This window comes from Ischnura elegans, chromosome 13 (assembly GCF_921293095.1).
Source record: "Ischnura elegans chromosome 13, ioIscEleg1.1, whole genome shotgun sequence".
Taxonomy (NCBI): Eukaryota; Metazoa; Arthropoda; class Insecta; order Odonata; family Coenagrionidae; genus Ischnura; species Ischnura elegans.
In genome coordinates this window covers 10,551,367-10,570,744 of record NC_060258.1, presented here as the reverse complement: position 1 = coordinate 10,570,744, position 19,378 = coordinate 10,551,367, and the positions used below count along the sequence as shown (strand labels likewise).

Sequence of the window (19,378 nt, the reverse complement as noted above, 5' to 3'; positions counted from 1 at the left end):
TGTGGGGAGCGTGACTATAGTCGCGCCTGCCGTCGCGTCGCAGTGTTATGCGGACAAGGCGTGAATATTCATTCTTTATGCATCATTGCATATTTTTTGCCTTGTCAGAGGTTCTATAACAATATATTTTAAGTATTTTGCCATTTTTGTGCAATAGCTTTACCATAACTTTTTTTTCGAAAACGGCATCTCCGAAAATCGGTGGATTTGCTCCCCACCAGGTGAAAGATAAGGAAATTTCTGCCCCCAACCAAGGGGTTAAGTTCAAGTGGATGTCTGTCTTCACTGCCCCGCTAATATTTTAATTGACTCCTTGAATTTATCGACTTGTGAAGCATTTATGTATAGACATTTACTTACCCACGTGGGGTAAGTAAATTATTTTTTTACTGCAGTATTTTGCTCAATGTGTCGATAACTTTTTCTCGTTTTTCTTCTAAAGGTTGATCATTTTATTTTCTATATTATCACGCTTTTCCGTACTATTTTGAATCTGTAATCAACACTGAAAACTAACCGTCCGATGTATCGGAAGGGCCGTATTATTTAAACTATTGATTTTAAAAATTGCAGAAATAAGTTAAAATGAACCTCATTAACCAGAATAATTGCTTTTGAAATGAATATTTGACAAAAATAACATTATGCACCAATGGGTAAAGGGCCGGGTTCATAGTAGGCACGGTGACATTACTGTAGATGTCTGGGTTAACACATTCAATTAATTTGAGTCATCAAAATTGGCCATGAAAATACGAAAGAAAAAAAGACGAAGGTTTCTGTTCCATAATCTCCATTCAAATACTGCTTTTTACAATCGGCGCACACTGGCCGAAAGAGGGAAGCTACACATTTTATGCTTGGATATTACACCATTACTAATACCTCTGCTTGTAATAGTGTAATATCTGAGAAAACTTATATTGGAATACCATAAAGTTAATAATGAGTTAGTGAATTTTAAGAAGTAAACTCTCGATTATACGAAGCAGGATATTACAAAGTTTTCCATTATACGAAGTGACGTAGCGGTCCCAGCGAAAAGCCTATGGTAAATACATGGCGCTATTCGATTATACGTAGTTTCTATTATACGAAATGTTTTGAAATTACGAAACTCCATTCTACAAAGTGCCAATTTTCCGGTCCCACTGACTTCGTATAATCGAGAGCTTATTGTATCCCTATTTTAAAGTTACTTTCACCTTGTTAATAGGCATTAATCAAAGTATTTATATTTCTAGAGTGTCAATTTAATAAAAAGTTTTGATTGGAACTATGATTTTTATTGCTTCGGAGCAATTTATTAAGGACTTCTCCACATTCAATGCGGGCCCGATTTTCATGCTCGTCGTCAGAATCGACCGATAAAATGAGATAGAAAATAGGGAATGGTTTTTGTGCCATAATTTCCGTTCAAATGCTGCTATTTACGAACGGAGCACACCGGTCAAAAGAGGGAAGCTTGCTGAAGGCCATGCACACGAACGGAAGACTCGGAATAAGATTGATATTAGTCACGCACGGAGGCAGAGAAAGGACTGGACCTTATCTTATTAACTAGCCATTTCTTTCACGAAGATTCTCGTCATTTAGGCGCGTCGACCTAAACAATTTTAAAGGGTACAATACGTACTCGTGAGTACGTTTTCAGTCGTTGTTCATTATTCATAATGAATTGATCCATCATAGCGTTTGATTGGGTAAAGTAATATTCTAAACATTAGCTTTTTAACCATGTTTAAACCAAAGGCATATTTCCAATCTCGACACCTCCACCCAGAATCGGCGTTCCTAGGAATTTTAATACCCCGGTGGGCAACATGTTAACGTCCTGAATCATAGTCCAATTATAATGTTTCCCTACCCCATCTCACATGATCCAGTTCATTTGCTGCGTTCAAGAGACTGTTTTGGCTCTTGAGAGCCAGTTAAAATTTTGCGGAGAATGAAAACATGTAGTTACCTCATTAAGGCATTCAATGCGGGCCCGATGCTCGTTGTCAGAATCGACCGATAAAATGAGAAAGAAAATATGGAGTGGTTTTTGTGCCATAACTTCCGTTCAAATGCTGCTATTTACAAACGGAGCACACCGGTCAAAAGAGGGAAGCTTGCTGAAGGCCATGCACACGATCCGAAGACTCAGAATAAGATGGATATTAGTCACATACGGAGGCGGAGAAAGGCCTGGATCTTATCTTATTATATCTCCTCTAAATTGTGTAATATCTATGTGCCTTGAAAAAGAGCCATTTTTTTCCCGTGACCATGAATGAGTTTTTTTTTACAAAAAGGAACGTCGGACTAACGATTTTTTTTCATCAGGATCTTTGCTTATACATTAATAATTACTTTAAACTGAACCATGAGTCTGTATTCACATGGTCTTTCCCTGTGGATGCTGACAATGAAAAATGGTGCAAGAGAGATTTTTTTGTAAACTTTATTTTTTTGCAGCTGAATTACTTCATGCAGTGAATATTTAATGATAATCATGGGATCATAATGGACCACTTATCCTTTGAAAACGGGTACTATCTGCAAGAGGATAGGACTTTTGTTTAATAGGACTTAGTAAAAGACATTCATTCAGCGTCGCCCGAGGCTGTGAAAAATATTTATACAACTGCCGAGGGGACCACATCGTCACGATTTTCAGGAACGGTAAGTAACGTTAAACGAGGACTCACTGTACTTTTCTCTAGGAAAACTTAGTGCTAATTCCATTTTTTCAACTTACATATAAACTAAGCTTCAGAAGACCGTTAGCTAATCAAATTTCAATGTCAAATAGCGGTAGTTTCAATACCCACATCAGAACACTTACTGGTTACCTCCTTCATTTAGATATTCTGCTTTATTTCATTTTTTGTATTGGGTTAATATTGTCTGTACTTGTAAATGACGAATCCTATGCCTACACATGTTTGTACAGTCTTTGGAGAATAAATTATTTTCTATTCTTATTAAAAATGACAACATGTGTTGAAACCATTATCGGTAGTTGAGTCTTGGAATTGAAAAGAGTGGAAATTACCGTTTGTGTTCTTTCCTCATTAATCTGGCTATACCCATTTTTGTGTAAAAGTTAACAAATGGAAAATAAAATTTGCTTTCCGGATAATTCTCCAATAAATATTTCACCGATATTCAGCTTGTTCCATGTACAGTGGATTCCGGTTAATTGGGACATATCGGGACTTGCGCACTTTGCCCCAATTAAGCGGCTGCCCCAATTAGACAAACTCCTGTAGATGGGCATAAAAAACTTTGAAATGGTAGAAAGAAGACTAAAGAATGTTTATAATGCAACCTTAGTTTATTAAATTATTAGTCTGATTAATAAATGAGCGAATTTAGTAAATTTATTGCCATTTTTAAGAATTATAACAATTTAGCAGAAAATATTTCTCACAGCCTCGGGCGATGCTGAATGAATGTCTTTTAATAAGTCCTATTAAAGAAAAGTCCTATCCTCTTGCGGATAGTAAAACAACAAGAGCTTTCAAACTAGGGCAAGAATAGGAACACTTGTGAAAAATAAGAGTAGATCAAAGGAGGATAATATAAAAAAATAGTGTTTTGAAAACAAAAAATTTTAATTTCGTCGCGAGCATATAGTCTTATGTCGCTGACTCGTGGCCCAATAAAGCGGCATGCTGTCCCAATCGAGCGGAGAATACTCTATTGGGATATTCCTATCTATTGGGTTCTGTTCTTCAAGATCTGCCCCAATTAAGCGGCTGCCCCAAGTGGTCCCGGTGGCCCCGGTGGACCCCTTAAACGGAATCTACTGTAGTATGTTTATTGCTATCGGCCTCCATTCATTTGTTCACCCAAACTGTTTCTCCGCCATCTCCCCTCGCACCAATCCCATATGCCCCCACCTCCTACCTTGGACTGAGTATAAATACTGAAAAAGTGCTCATTTTATTGCCTTATTGAAAAGTGTTGAAGCCAAGTTCGGTTGTTGAGTGTTGATATAAAAAGTGTGGAATTTACCATTTGTATATTTATCACCACGGTAACAGAACCTTTGCTGACTCTTGGAGATTGGACTCCTAGAATTTGAAACCCTTGATATGTTATCTCGTAGTCTTCCTTGGCATTTTTCATAATGGATACATCGCACTTCCTCCAAATCAAGCCAGAGGCTATTCTATCCGATTTCCTTACCTTCCCCTTCAATCTTTTGCCCATTCGCCTTTTCGCAGAACCACTCTTCGTGACGACCTCCACGAGTTGCGGCTCATCGCTGCTCTCGTCGTCATCCTCGGCTGCAGGGGACAGCAGGGGCAAAACGCTCTCTTTCTGGAGGAAAGTCTCGTTTCGCTGGAACCCACTGCTTCCATCCTGAAAAACGAATGAAAACATGCCACTCAAGATACACACAATAATAATAATAGGCTGGTTTCCTATTATTTTTTATTGCCTAAATCGAAAGATTTTTACACCCGGAGTGCACATTTCACCCTCTTAGATTTTCGAATGACAATATCTATTTTTCGCGATGTGACAGAAAGTGAAAATTTTCACAAAGTGCACAAAAACGCGACGGCTAAGTAGGAATGATGGGAAAAGTCCGTGCGACGTATTTCGGGTTCCAGCTGTCGCCCTGTGAGGTGACCTTGGGGAGAGGCTTCGAGCGCTAATACGATGCAGGATGCTAGCAGGTAGAACAGTACCCTACTAGCTTGTAGCACTTGACTCAATTAAGTATTATTAATACCTTAGAACACGAAGGAACCTTTCCGACCTTAGACAATTTTAATAAGTGATTATTAAGAGAAGTTTCCCGGAGTTCTGTGACTCATGCATGCATTGGTAATCTCAGACGATGTGAAACTCCTATCAACTCGTGTAGAATCTAGGTCCCTGTGACGTTACGTGGAGTGGAATCACATGGGTGCCAATCTGGCCTATCTCAAATAAAGTAAAAATTGACCAATGCCATTTGTTTACACCGGGATTTCTAAAGCCAAATAATTTGTAGTATATTATGAAAACCCTAATGGTGGGTAACGAATAGCAATCAATGCATTTTGTTTTCTTTGATGAAGGAAACTACCCTATTATAATAAATAGAGATGGTCGGATTGGATACCTCAGACCCAAATATCCGCAGATATTGCCCTTCATCGGATACATCGGATCCAAAGTTGCGGAACTCATCAGATCTGCGTCCAAAATTTTAAATAATAGCTTCAGTGAATGCAACGCCTTATAAGGGTGGAAAGAGTTCCAATTTTTCTCTTCGAATGCGCCGTATCATGCGATTCTTGTCCTACGCCGCTGGTCACTGGTTTATCCAACGATTTTTCCTATTTTTATTTCCAAACCCAAGAGTAACAGTTTAGGTCCTGAGCATGTAAAGATGTTAAAAAAAAAAACAACTTGAAAGCCTATAAAAATGATTTTTAATTTATAAAAATATTAAAATGTGTATGAAAATCTAAAAAGCATTCCTTCGATTGTATGCACCCAGAATAAACTTGAATAATTACTTCTTTTAATAGCAGGAATTGCAGGAAAATGCATTTGCATCCGAAATTATCCGATCTGAAGGGATCCGGATATTTCGAAATCAAGGATCTGATGTGAATCCAGATATGAAAAAAATCCTGGATCCATCAATCCCTAATAATAAATAAATACTTTATAATTTATAATAACGTAAATATGTAAGCGTCGCGCTGAGATGCATTCCCACACTTGGTAGCCCTCGAGCAAGCAGATACAGTAGATTCCGGTTAATAGGGACATATCGGGACTTGCCCACTTTGCCCCAATTAAGCGGCTACCCCAATTAGGCGAACTCTCTTGTATATGCACATAAAAAACTTTGAAATGCTAGAAAGAAGACGAAATAGTGTTTATTATGCAATATAATTTTATAATACTATTAATTTGATTAATAAATCAGTGAGTTTAGTTAATTTATTATCATTTTTAAGAATTGTAACAAATTAGTTAAAAATATTTTTCACAGCCTCGGGTGACGGTGAATGAATGTCTTTTACTAAGCACTATTAAAGAAAAGTCCCATCCTCTTGCAGATAGTATAACAACAAGAGATTTCAAAATAGGGCAAGAATAGGAGCATTTGTGAAAAATAAGAGTAAATCAAAGGAGGAAAATATTTAAAAAATGGTATTCTGAAAACAAAACATTTTAATTTCGTCGTGAGTATAGAGTCTTATGTGGCCGACTCATGGCCCAATAAATCGGTATGCTGTCCCAATTAAGCGGAGAATACTCTGGGATATTCCTATCTATTGGCTTCTGTTGTTCAAGATCTGCCCCAATTAAGCGGCTGCCCCGAGTGGACCCATTGAATGGAATCTACTGTATCTATAACCTATTTACTTTATGTTTGCGTGAGACCTTTCGTGAGAGCCCGGACACTCTCGCATGGCTTTGGCTTATGGGGTGCAGGCATAGTAAAGTGAGAGATAAGGAGTGGAGGAGCCATTTGGCCAAAATTTGGGCAATTTGATGAATGGGCGTTCACTATAGAGAGGTTTTAGTGATAGGCACCATTGTTTCATACCCTTCGGAAATGAAAGGCACAACCGTCTTTTAAAACATTATATTTATGCATTTAAACAAACATGCACGCATTAGTGAACATATATTTATTATTTAATGGTTAAAGAGAGCGAGCGCTATCGCTTTACCGTGATTCGAGAGAAAACAATGTATAAGCTCTCTTAATTGAACAGTCACTTAAAATGATTAGGATAGTTAAGGATACCTTATTTCTTATTTAATGTTGGGTATGCTTTCATATAGAACAAAATGGCCGCAACTAATGATTAACATGAAAATTACAGCATATTAAGGCCGTTTTATACGGTACACGGAATTGCGCAGGTTAGAGCTGCATTAATTCCTAAAATGGCGTGGAATTGCGCGAATGCATGGACGAAATTGGAACGGGGGCTATTTTGCCATCTCGCATCCACGCAATCTCGCATGTGTTCTAGCAATTCACCGCTTTACACGACGCAATTTTGACTGCGCCTTCGCACGTACATCAGATTGCGCAATTCCGTGCACCGTGTAAAACAGCCTTCAAAGGTGAATGAGAAGAAAAAAAAAGTGAAACCTGTATCACTGAAAATTCCATTCCATGTACATAATCGCGGGTACATTAATGGTCTCTTGTCTCGGTATGATTTGAAGAGGTAGTTAGGCCGTCTCATGGGTTATTTCGTTGGCATGATAAGTTGAGGTTTTACGATATAAAGAGGTTCATTACAAAGAGGTTTGCCTATAAATTTACATGTAAATCTGACGAGACCGTAGGGGTGGTATGAAGTATGGAGGTTTATGATGTAAAGAGGTTCACGGTACATAGAGGTTTTACTGTAATAATATTTGAAAAGCATCATCTCACCACAATGCCCCGGCTGGCTATCTCCTTGAGGATCGAGATCTTCGCCTGAATGCACACTGTCTTGAAGTTCTTGAACTCGGTGACTTTCTCGAGGCACTCCTGGCATATCGTCCCCGGGAGTCCATCCTCCTTGGAGACCTAAACAATCGAGGGAGGAACAGTCTCGTTGAGAAGCAGGTCATTAGAGCAAGCAAAACACTTTTAAAATCGTATTCGGATGGGGAATAAAACACTCCAATGGCCGTAACAAGGGACCTCGTCACAGGTATAAAGGAAACACCGTGTGGTATGCTGGAACGGGAAAATTCGCAGCAGTGACCAACCCCAGCCTCTCAACCAGAAACCCTTCACTAACACACGATCAACAGCGTAGAAACCTTCACGAGGGTTTTGGGGGACCTCGCTAAGGCTGCTTACCTTGAAACCAATCACACGCTTAACTATGAAGGAACCTTTGCGAGGATTTTGGGGGGCCTCGCTAAGTTTGCTTAAGTTAAGGAAAAACACACACTAAGGGAAGGTTTAACTTGGACCTTCCCTTTCCCCCTTTCCCCTCCCCCTTCTTTACCTCCGTCCGTTAACTCTTCCCCTCTTCTTCCGCCCCCCATACCAACTTACGTCCAACCACAATTTCCCCCTCTCCTCTTCCACCCTCTACACCACAACCATCCCCCTCCTCCTCACTCTCTTCTTCATATATTTCAGCGGTGTCTATTGTTTTTTCATCACTCAACCTTGTTGAAGTGAAGCTTTAACCTCAGTTGCGTTGAGAAGGGAATCTTGGATTCCGAAACCGGTACGCTTTTCCCGTCCAGGTGGCAGTTCCATCGCTCAGTTTTGAGCATATTCTCCCGGAGTATAACCCACGGAGTAAGTGTTGTGTGTGTGATTGTGTGTGTGTTTTTCCTTAACTTAAGCAACCTTAGCGAGGCCCCCCAAAACCCTCGCGAAGGTTTCTACACTGTTGATCGTGTGTTAGTGAAGGGTTTCCGGTTGAAAGGGTGGGGTTGGTCACTGCTGCGAATTTCCCCGTTCCAGCATACCACACAGTGTTTTGTTTATACCAGTGACGAGGTCCATTGTTACGGCCATTGGAGTGTTTCTTTCCCATTTGACCTTGAGGCCGTAGAGCTCACCTTTTTATCATCCACACTTTTAATGTCACAACTCAGCAACCGACCATGGTTTCAACACGTAAGTGTCATTTTCAAGTTTCAACACGTAATTGTCAGTGCTGAACCCTCACCCCCACCCCCTCTACGAGTCCTTTTTCTTTCCCGATAGATGTCCTCACAGTCATTTTTGTGTATAAATGTATGTGTAAGCTAGATCAGTCACCTGACGATGTAACTAAGTTACAAAACCCGGGTCGTGCCCACAGTTAAATTGCAGTGAACCTTACTAAGTTTTTATTTTTTTATTTCCAATATGGAGAGGTTTCACAAAGTAAATCCTGAAGTTATTAGTTATACGCAAGTGTCACATTGAAAATGACACTCACGCGTTGAAACCGTGGTCGGTTGCTGAGTTGTGACATTAAAAGTGTGGAAATTACCATTGTGTTCTTCTTTTTATCATCGAAACACTTTTGACCACATCACGTGAAAACAATCCCAAGAATGTGATATGTAGCCAAAAGATTGAGGAATAACATGTTGTATTTGAATGCTGCATAAAATAACCCATGACTCATTAAAAAAGTGTCGATTTAATTATTTGACTCCCCTCATACTACACTGTATGGCTGTCGAGAGCCGAGCTAACATTGACTATGATTGATTGATTGTTAAGATTGGTTTGCTGCATCAAACCAATCTTAGGATTGTTGGCTAACGGTGATGACAATTTTAATAGGTTTGGCATAACAGTACGTCCAACAATATGATAGTATTGGCTATCTGTTGCATGGCAGTGCTCAATCCATTTGATATCAATGGATATAAAGCAAAGGAAACCCAGGGAAATTTTCATCAAAGCAGGTCATTATACCAAGCGGAACACTTTTAACTACACCACGTGAAAACCAATCCCAAGACTGTGATATGTAGCTAAAAGATTGAGGAATAACATGTTGTATTGGAATGCTGCATAAAATAACCCCTGACTTGTAAAAAAAGTGTTGTTTTAATTATTTGACTCCCCTCATGACCGAAGAATGATGAAGATAAAATGGATTGACCGTGTGAGTAACCAGGAAGTGCTAAGATGAGTGGGAGAAAAGAGAAGCCTCCTAAAAACATTAAGCAGAAGAAGGGACAACTTAGTTGGCCACATTTTGAGGCACGATGGTCTGATGAAGACAATTGTTGAAAGACAAGTGGAAGGGAAAAAGGGCAAGGGACGGCCCCGAATGAGTTATATAGGACAGGATATAAAGGATGTAAAAGAGAATAAATATGTAGCTATTAAAAGATTAACGGATAGGAGAGAGAAATGGAGAGCTGTGTCAAAACAAACTTGGGATAGTTGACTAATGATGATGATGATGATGGTTTGATGAAGACAATCGTTTAAGAACAAGTGGAAGGGAAAAAGGGCAAGGGACAGCCCCGAATGAGTTATATAGGACAGGTTATAAAGGGTGTAAAAGAGAAGAAATATGTAGCTATGAAGAGATTAGCGGATAGGAGAGAGAAATGGAGAGCTGCGTCAAACCAATCTTAGGCTTGTTGACTAATGGTGATGATGACTCCCCTCGTACTACACCGTGTGGCTGTCGAGAGTTGTCAGACAATGAGGTTGTAAATATGTATACTGGAGTAGTTAACTAGTTCCGAGTGTTGAGCGCAGTGTGGCCGGAATGGGGGTGCTTGGGTAGGATAGCCTTTGACCCAAACATTGATAGTCCCATAAGAGTCAATGCTAACTATTTGGAGAAATATTCAGTCATGATCGTTGTTACGTTAAAATAAACAATCCCAAACGAACACTGTAAACCTTTTTTCCCACCATTATGGGAAGGATTTGTGAAAATATGCCTCGAATATCTTTTCCCTTGGAAAAATTATTGTCAATCACCAGAGGTTCCGCTGTGCAACTAGCTTAGCCGAAAATAACATTTTAAAACGAAAATAATACCTAAAATTAACTTTCTACAATCATATAAAAACCATTGTTAATAAGGCTATGGCAGTGGTTGGGTTGATATCGTCTGAATGAGATATTTGCTTTAAAATAGTCTTCATCGGATGTGTGCAACCCATCCTTGAATATTGCTCTCCCATTTGGTCAACTGCTTCTCCAAACACACGAAAACTAATCAACCGTCCACTGAATTTCTTCTCAGCAATAGTTCGACATCGCATACCTCACCTCAGACTCTCTTCACGTCCGAAATACTTCATTCACTTGGATTATTACACCCCACCCACCGCCGATCAACATCCGACATCAAATTTCTTTACTGCATCATGAATGGGTCCTTCAGATGAATTGACCTCCTAACATTCTTTTCACTCAGCATTCCAGCTTGCAAAACCCACAATACTGGAACTCTACACCAGCCCAATTTCCGTCCGGCAATATACCATAGATCCATCTTTTACCGCTTGCCTTCTAATATCAATTCAATCTCGAATACTTATTCTTCTCTCTACATCTTTGCCTCCCGCACCAATTTCAATAACCAATAGGGTGGTTTCCTATTATAATTTTATTGCCTAAATCGAAAGATTATTACTCCTGGAGTATGTATTTCACAATTTTAGATTTTTAAATGACGATATCTATTTTTCGCGATAAAATGTAAAATGAAAATTTTCAAGCGCGCGAAAACGCAACAGGTAAGCATGAATGCCGGGAAAAACTCCGCGTGACGTCATTCTGCTTCCCGCTGCCGCAAGTGAGGTGACCTTGGGTGCGAGGCCCAGAGAGCTGAGAGGACGCAGGATGCTAGCAGGTAGCAGAGTACCCTGCTAGCTGGTAGCGCTTGGCTTAAATAAGGATTATTAAGACATGTTTCCCTGAGCTCTGTGCCTCATACATGCATTGGTAATCTCAGACGATGTAAAACTCCTATCTACTCGTATAGCATCTGGGACCCTGTGACGTCACGTGGAGTGGCATTGCATGGGCGCCAATCTGGCCTTTTTCAAATGAGGTTAAAATTGACCAATGCCATTTGTCTAAACCGGTATTTCAAAAACCAAATAATTTGTATATTATGAATGCACAAATGGTGGGTAACGAATCGCAATCAATGCCTTTCGTTTTCTTTGATGAAGGAAACCACCCTATTCCACACCATTTTAGAAATCAATGCATTTTTAACCTGCGCCCCGTGTAAAACGGCCTTTACCTCTGAATCAAAAAGTCGGCATCTTTTTAAATCCAACATTTTTTTACAGTAAACTATGTCCCTTTAGCTTTGAAATGAGATCAACAGGTCAAGGCTGTACCCAGGAATATAACTAGGGCGGGACGAGCCATGGTCTAGGGGAATGGGGCAAACCAAGTTGTGACGCTGGTTTATGAGATTATTACCTTGAAAAAAATAGTTTTATTTTACTTACATAACTTATAAACTCGATTTTTTCAGGCTTAGCTTTGTGAAAATCCATTGTACACAATGATAACAATAAAAGCAACAAATAAACAACAAAATAGCTATAAAAATAATGATTTCCGCACATGACATATGATTTTACGCTTTCCCGGCAAATAATGTGGGTAAAATTTTCTTGGGATTCCCGCCGGGCTCATAAAAAGGAGTAGCCGTTATAAAAACATTAACCCGGTGGAATTCCCGAGAAAATTTTACCCACGATTTCTGTACCTGAAGATGTAACCTCTACGACGAAACCGGTCGTCTTAAATAAATTGTACGGTGAAAAAGTACCATAACTTTTTATTGCGTACATATCTTACACCAATACATATCAATTCATAATACAATAATATCAATGCAATTCAATTTTTCATTTCATAAAGGAAATTTATTGAATCCTTTCGTTTCAATAGGGTGGTTTCCTATTATTTTTTTATTGCCTAAATCGAAAGATTATTACTCCTGGAGTACGTATTTCACGCATTTAGATTTTTAAATGACGATATTTATTCTTAGCGATTAAATGAAAAGTGAAAATTTTCAAGCGCGCGAAAACGCTATGGCTGAGTATGAATGATGGGAAAATGTCCGTGTGACGTCTTTCTGGTTCCCGCCGCCGCCCTGTGATGTGACCTTGAGGCGAGGCTTGAGCGCTGATACGACGCAGGCTGCTAGCAGATAGTAGAGTACCCTGCTAGCAGGTAGAGCTTGGCTTAAATATGGATTATTACTACCTTATCAAACAAAGGAAACTTTGCGACCGTAGACAATTTTAATAGGTGATTATTAAGAGATGTTTCCCTGAGCTCTGTGACTCATGCATGCATTGGTAATCTCAGACGATGTAAAACTCCTATCTACTCGTATAGAAACTAGGTGATGTCACGTGGAGTGGCATCGCATGCGTGCCAATCTGGCCCTTTTCAAGTGAGGATAAATTGACCATTGCCATTCGTCTGAACGGGTATTTCTAAAACCAAATAATTTGTATATTATGAATACACTAATGGTGGGTAACGAATCGCAATCAATGCCTTTCGTTTTCTTTGATGAAGGAAACTACCCTATTCAGCACTGATGTTACTTAAAGACTTTTCTGATTTTTGCTTCTAGGGGGGGGGAGGCAGCTGCTTCCCCCCCCCTTCCCCTTGCTCGGTACGCCCCTGTCAACAGGCAGATTCTACCACAACTACTGGCTAAGATATGATTTATTTTTGTAGAGCGCACGATGAAATTTTTTTACATTTTTTGTCATGCTTGCGACCCTGCTGTATGAATATCGTGTATAGCTGAGGGTTAATAATTTGTGTACAAGTACAATTTCATGTGCTTTACCTTCCTACCGAATTTCAAGCAAATCAAAGAGGTGGGATTCAAAAGTCTGTTATGATTTGGCAAGGAATGACCCTTCTGGAAAAATATACAGGGTGTCCTATTTATCTTGACCACCCGAAAAATCTTTTTGTCCAGAGGCAAATTCAATAATGTGTCAAGCAAATGCTCATTAGCTGTCAGGGGGACATTAATCAGCATGATTGCCTTCCTTATAAACTATGTTATTTATGAAGACATGAACAGCGGTATGTCTTTTTCAAATGGCAATCTATATTTTTATGCGGCAATTCATTTCCTCTACTAAAGACTTATTCAAAATTGTAGCACAGTGGACCATTAACATAAACACAGTGCTATGAAAAATGACTGACACTCTAGCGCTTAGTGCAGGTACGCGGTTATTGGAACTACTCCACTTGCTGACGTTGACAGTGAACAAATGAAAACATAGTAAAATGCATGCCAGTCATGAGAAAGTCGTCCACAGTCAGTGGACGCGTTTTTTATGTTTTCATAACGTTGCGTTCATGTTAATGGTCCACTGTGCAACATTTTTGAATATGTATTTAGGAGAGGAAATGAATTGCCAAATAAAAAATATAAGGTGCAATTTAAAAAAGACATATCGCTTTCATATCTTTGTAAATAACAAAGCTACAAGGAAGGCAATCATGCTGATTAATGTCCCCCTGACGGCTAATGAACATTTGCTTGACACATTTTTGAATTTGCATCTGGACAAAAAGTTATTACGGGTGGTCAAGATAAATGGGACACCCTGTATGAGTTTTCTAATTTATTTAATTTCAATTTTTAGTTCAAAACACCCCCAGGATAATCCCCTGGTCGACTGCTGTTGACCGTTCCGAAAGCACTCATGTCGCATTGGCAACATAACTGTAGTACATTCCGATAATCGCCAGTAGCCAGGGCTGGCAGTAAAGTTCGTTATTTCGCGCCCTAAACCAACACAGTTGATAAGTTTGAAAAGAAAAATAACATTTCCGGCAGCCGGAAGTTGAATAAGATAATGTATGCTTTATGTTACTTCCGCTAATGCGACAATTCAGACGAAAACCTTTGGCTGCTCCGGCGGGCAAATTATACATTAATACACCCGGACTGAAATATATTCACTCTTCAGTGCCTTTGGCAGTCGTGTATTTACTTAAAACACAATCAAAATCAAGGTAAACCATTGCAGATTTTATATAAGTTTCTCTCACCAATGCACACTGCATATTCTCTCAATTATGTATACTTCTACGAATTCCCAGCATAGATTTTGGAAAATGAGAATGCTTAACCGACCAAAATTCAATAAACGGCACGCACCTGTTAGCCAGAACAAACCTTCGTTAGATTGCTCATCAAACGCCAGTAATGGCACTACATAATTAACTTCTTGCCTAGCCTTCGAGTAAGATAAAATGTTGATCAAATGAATCATAGATGTGAAAACCCTCTCCACTGAACTCATCTACAATAAAATCAAACCATGAATGACATGACGCGTATAAACAAACTTAGGGAGCAGAAAATAGATACCTCCACCGACACAAGACTAACCACTAAGCCATAAGACGTATTATATCCTTACCTCGAGTTGGAGAAGTTCCCAAATGATTTCCCACACACGATATCCGTTGTAACCCTTGGGGTCAAAAACATACACCATATGCCCATCATTGGCAAGGCACAATCGACACAACGGATCACTATATGTATCGTACATTGTAATAACTTCCGCAGTTCAGGACATTAAGAAGGGGGTAAGAAAAACACGAAGGACATTCCCTAGGTCATAACTGAACACAGCTTAGAAAACATGCGAACTTTACCAATGCACGACCACTTTCTTTTCAAGCCTTTTGGTCCCTTTCACTTGACAACCTTGACAACAACACCCACAAAATACTCACGTTTGGAAACAGAATGAAACAGAAGAACTACGAAATTACGCTTTTTGGAGAACAAAGGCGGGAAAGCGCCATCTGAGGCGCCAATCAGCACGAAGATTATAATGTATACATAGAGGATCCTCGTTTATCAGTATTTTCCTCCGCGCATCTAAAGTTTACGGTTTACGAAATTTGCCATTAGTATCGCTGACGGACAAATGGATCATGGCCTTGAATGGATCCAAATTACACGGGGAAATGAAGTAATATTACAGGTTTAAATTAAAAAATTGTAAACATTATAGTGTGATCAGATTCATAACTTTTCAATGATATCAATCGCAATAACAAACAATACTCTGCAAAATATTGGAAAAAAGTGTAACGCAAGGGTGTAACGCACTGCACAGAGTCCTCTGGATGGACAATAATACACTACAAAGTTGAGGACCCTACGAGAGAGTACTGTAGAGAACTTCCATCCAGAGGACTCACTGCATCTCTACGCCGCTGACAGTTTTGAAAACTGGATAAATGCGACCGAAGTGGCAACAGAAATCAGCCTTAAATGAGATGGAATTAGGCCTATATGCATCTGCTACTCGCCTCAGAGTTAAGTGTAGTGCCTATTATTGCTATTATCCTCAAGATTATATATTATCCAAGAAGATTAGACATGGAAGAAGATTAGCTACTCGATTTACTCTAAGCTATTGGCTTGATGGTCAGTGCACGTGATGAATTTAAAGAAGTAGAAATTTATCCAAGAACCTTGAAATTTTCTTGTAATTAACTAACACCACAGAATAGAAACCTAACGGAATTCCGTTAGGTTTCTACTCTGTGCTAACACGGCGCGGAGAACACCGATTCCGTCTATCGCTGTGGACGGTCTATCGATCTTCTACGATCACATGGAAGAGTACTTGGATAAGTCAGTGGCAGATGGGGGCGCCCCCCCCCCCCTTGTGGGGCCGCCCGTATTGCCAGACATTGCAGAACCACAATTTTATATCATAAGATGGCATTGTCTTGTCTTACATAATCACTTAAATTAAAACAATCTTTTTGCGTGTGACATGATTACTTTTAATTACGATAGAAGTAAAGGTAACTCTTTTGCGCCACCCTAGAGTTTTTTCGTTATCCGCTACTGGGTTAAGTACCAATTCGGTTGCTCATAGAGGCACACATATGTTAACGTACCAGTTATCTCAAATGTCTTACCATGGGAGAAGGAGGAATCCTCCCCTCCTTCTTCCATGGTCTTACCTCCAGTGCTGTAGTTGGAACAAAAATTTAGGCGGTACCGGCGTTACTCACCAAAAATTCAAACAGCTGAGCAAGTATTATACCACGGGCCAAGAAGGTATTTTAACCGGTACGACGAGTTTGGATTTTAGGTGGTATACGTCGTACCGGCCCAACTACAGCACCATGGAAGAAGGAGGGGAGGATTCCTCCTTCTCCCATGGTAAGACATTTGAGATAACTGGTACGTAAGCTAGAAACTTGTTTGAGCTGACTGATCCACTCAAGTTGACAATGATACCCAAAATCACAAAGTTCCACGCGGATGTCAGGGCTTTCAAAAAAATGAAAGTCAAGCTGGCTTCTCAGGTGTTTAGTCATAGTGTGTATGTTGCAATTTGTGCTTTTGTTGCCTTAAACAAGCTACCGAATGATGCCATCCATACTGGTAACTTCTTTATCTTTATGGACAAGCTATTTGATACATTTAATAGCACACAGTTGAGGCGCCACCCATACAAGTATCGGTTTGCTATGATGGAGGGAAGTCCTCATGCTGCTTTCCTTGAAGAAGCTTTGGTGAAGTTCACCAACAGCTTTTTCGTGGACTGCAGGCGGCAGCCGGCCTGCTTGAATGGGTGGCGCATCAGCATTAAGTGCTTATTGCTGTTGCAAGAAGAACTGAGGGTAAGTTATGGTATCGGGAAATTAAGGACACGGGTGCTGAACCAAGATGCCTTGGAAAACATGTTTGCTGTGGTCCGTCAGCAACATGGATGCAACAGCCACCCGACAGTGGTGCAGTTTGGGAGAGGGTATAAGCAGTTGATGCTTACTGCACTCTCCAAACTGTCCCGCAACTCAAACTGTGAGTTAGATGTAGAACGGTTTTTGGTTAAGTATAGTGAGTTTGTTTTAAAAAATAGTTCTAGGATTAGGGCCGCTGATTCCCATGGTGAGGTAGATGTAGGATTTAAAGACCTAAATGTATGTCCGGAAATGGAAGTGGACGAAATGAATGTGATATATTATGTTGCGGGCTATGTTTGCCGCCTGTTTCTGAAGAGGCACAAATGTCAACAGTGCAAGGAGAGTTTAGTAGATGAGAGTGAGATGCAACAAGTAGACATTCATCAAATTTTTGCCCACTTGAAAGCTCACAAGGAGCTGGGTGGTGATTATGGTCATCTAGTGCTGCCTCAGTCAAATGTCCTTCACGTGATTATGTGTTGGGAAAAGATTTTCCAATCCATTTTCAACGAGTGCATACATGAGAACTTTATTGGAAGGTACATCAGGAAAGTCCTGGACCAGAATGGTCCTACATTAAGTCTGCCATGTTCTTCCTCTGCGAATTTGTTCAAAGAGGTATATGTGAGGACCAGGATTTTCTGGGCAGTGAAATTTTTGAACAGGCAGATATGTTAAATGGTGCGTATTGGTTATTGTTGGGGTTTATTTTTGGTCAATGGTTTTAATGGTTAAGTATTATTCATGTTGTTAAATATTTTCATTTGCTTGGACCAACCATTGGTGTATACGATTTTATGTAGTTTCTTTAAATTTCTATGTCTGCTCCACACATGTATTGGTTAATATTTATTTGTGCTGGTTAATATTTTCATTTGCTCGGGCCAACCCCCTGGTAGGTTAGATTTCACTTGGTCATGTTATATGCTATGCTTGCTCTACACATGTATTGGTTAATATTTATTTGTGCTGGTTCATATTTTCATTTGATTGGGCCAACCCCCTTGTAGGTTAGATTTTACTTGGTCAAGTTAATTGCTTTGCTTGCTCCACACAAGTATTGGTTAATATTTTCATTTGCTTGGGCACTCCTGGTAGGTTAGATTTCACATGGTCCTTTTAATTGCTATGCTTGTTCAACACATGTATTGGTTAATAATTATTTGTGCTGGTTAATATTTTCATTTGCTTGGGCTACCCCCTGTTAGATTAGATTTCACTTGGTCATGTTAATTGCTATGCTTGCTCCACACATGTATTGGTTAATATTTTCATTTGCTTGGGCCACTCCCTTGTATGTTAGATTTCACTTGGTCATGTTAATTGCTATGCTTGCTCAACACATGTATTGGTTAATATTTATTTGTGCTGGTTAATATTTTCATTTGCTTGGGCCACCCCCTTGTATGTTAGATTTCACTTGGTCATGTTAATTGCTATGCTTGATCAACACATGTATTGGTTAATATTTATTTGTGCTGGTTAATATTTTCATTTGCTCGGGCTACCCCCTGTTAGGTTAGATTTCACTTGGTCATGTTAATTGCTATGCTTGCTCAACACATGTATTGGTTAATAATTATTTGTGCTGGTTCATATTTTCATTTGCTTGGGCCACCCCCTGGTATGTTAGATTTCACTTGGTCATGTTAATTGCTATGCTTGCTCAACACGTGTATTGGTTAATAATTATTTGTGCTGGTTAATATTTTCATTTGCTTGGGCTACCCCCTGGTATGTTAGATTTCACTTGGTCATGCTAATTGCTATGCTTGCTCAACACATGTATTGGTTAATAATTATTTGTGCTGGTTCATATTTTCATTTGCTTGGGCCACCCCCTGGTATGTTAGATTTCACTTGGTCATGTTAATAGGGTTGTTCACCATATTTTTTTTATTTAAGAAATCGAAAGATCGTGCTTCAGAAGGAGCAATGACAATAATATTATGCTATTTTCTTAATTGTACAAGTTTAGAGAAGGCTTTAAACAGTGACAAATTTAGCGTAACGCCAAAAAGCCCTACTTCCATCTTGAATTGATGTGTGACGTCACAAGCCTGTAGATGCCCTACTGCAGTGTTGTTTAAGTGGCTCAGCAGGGTTATTCCACTTTTTTTCAAGATCTCCAGCGCCTGCCGCCAGATCAGTGTTTAAAGAAAATTCAAATTTATCCTTTAATAAGAGTAATAA

The 19,378-nt window shown here is 39.5% G+C and overlaps 1 protein-coding gene across 1 annotated transcript in view; it reads right to left on the bottom strand.

The window, feature by feature from the left end:
- LOC124170015 overlaps nucleotides 1-15,265 on the bottom strand; it is a 43,432-nt gene extending 28,167 nt beyond the window's left edge. Inside the window, exons 1-3 of the mRNA XM_046548699.1 lie at nucleotides 14,884-15,265; nucleotides 7,403-7,540; nucleotides 4,180-4,356 (exon numbers count right to left, since the gene is read on the bottom strand). Coding sequence (XP_046404655.1) covers nucleotides 4,180-4,356; nucleotides 7,403-7,540; nucleotides 14,884-15,018 — 450 coding nt within the window. The 5' untranslated portion in view covers nucleotides 15,019-15,265. The remainder of the gene's footprint in view (nucleotides 1-4,179; nucleotides 4,357-7,402; nucleotides 7,541-14,883) is intronic.
- Nucleotides 15,266-19,378: the final 4,113 nt, after the last annotated feature.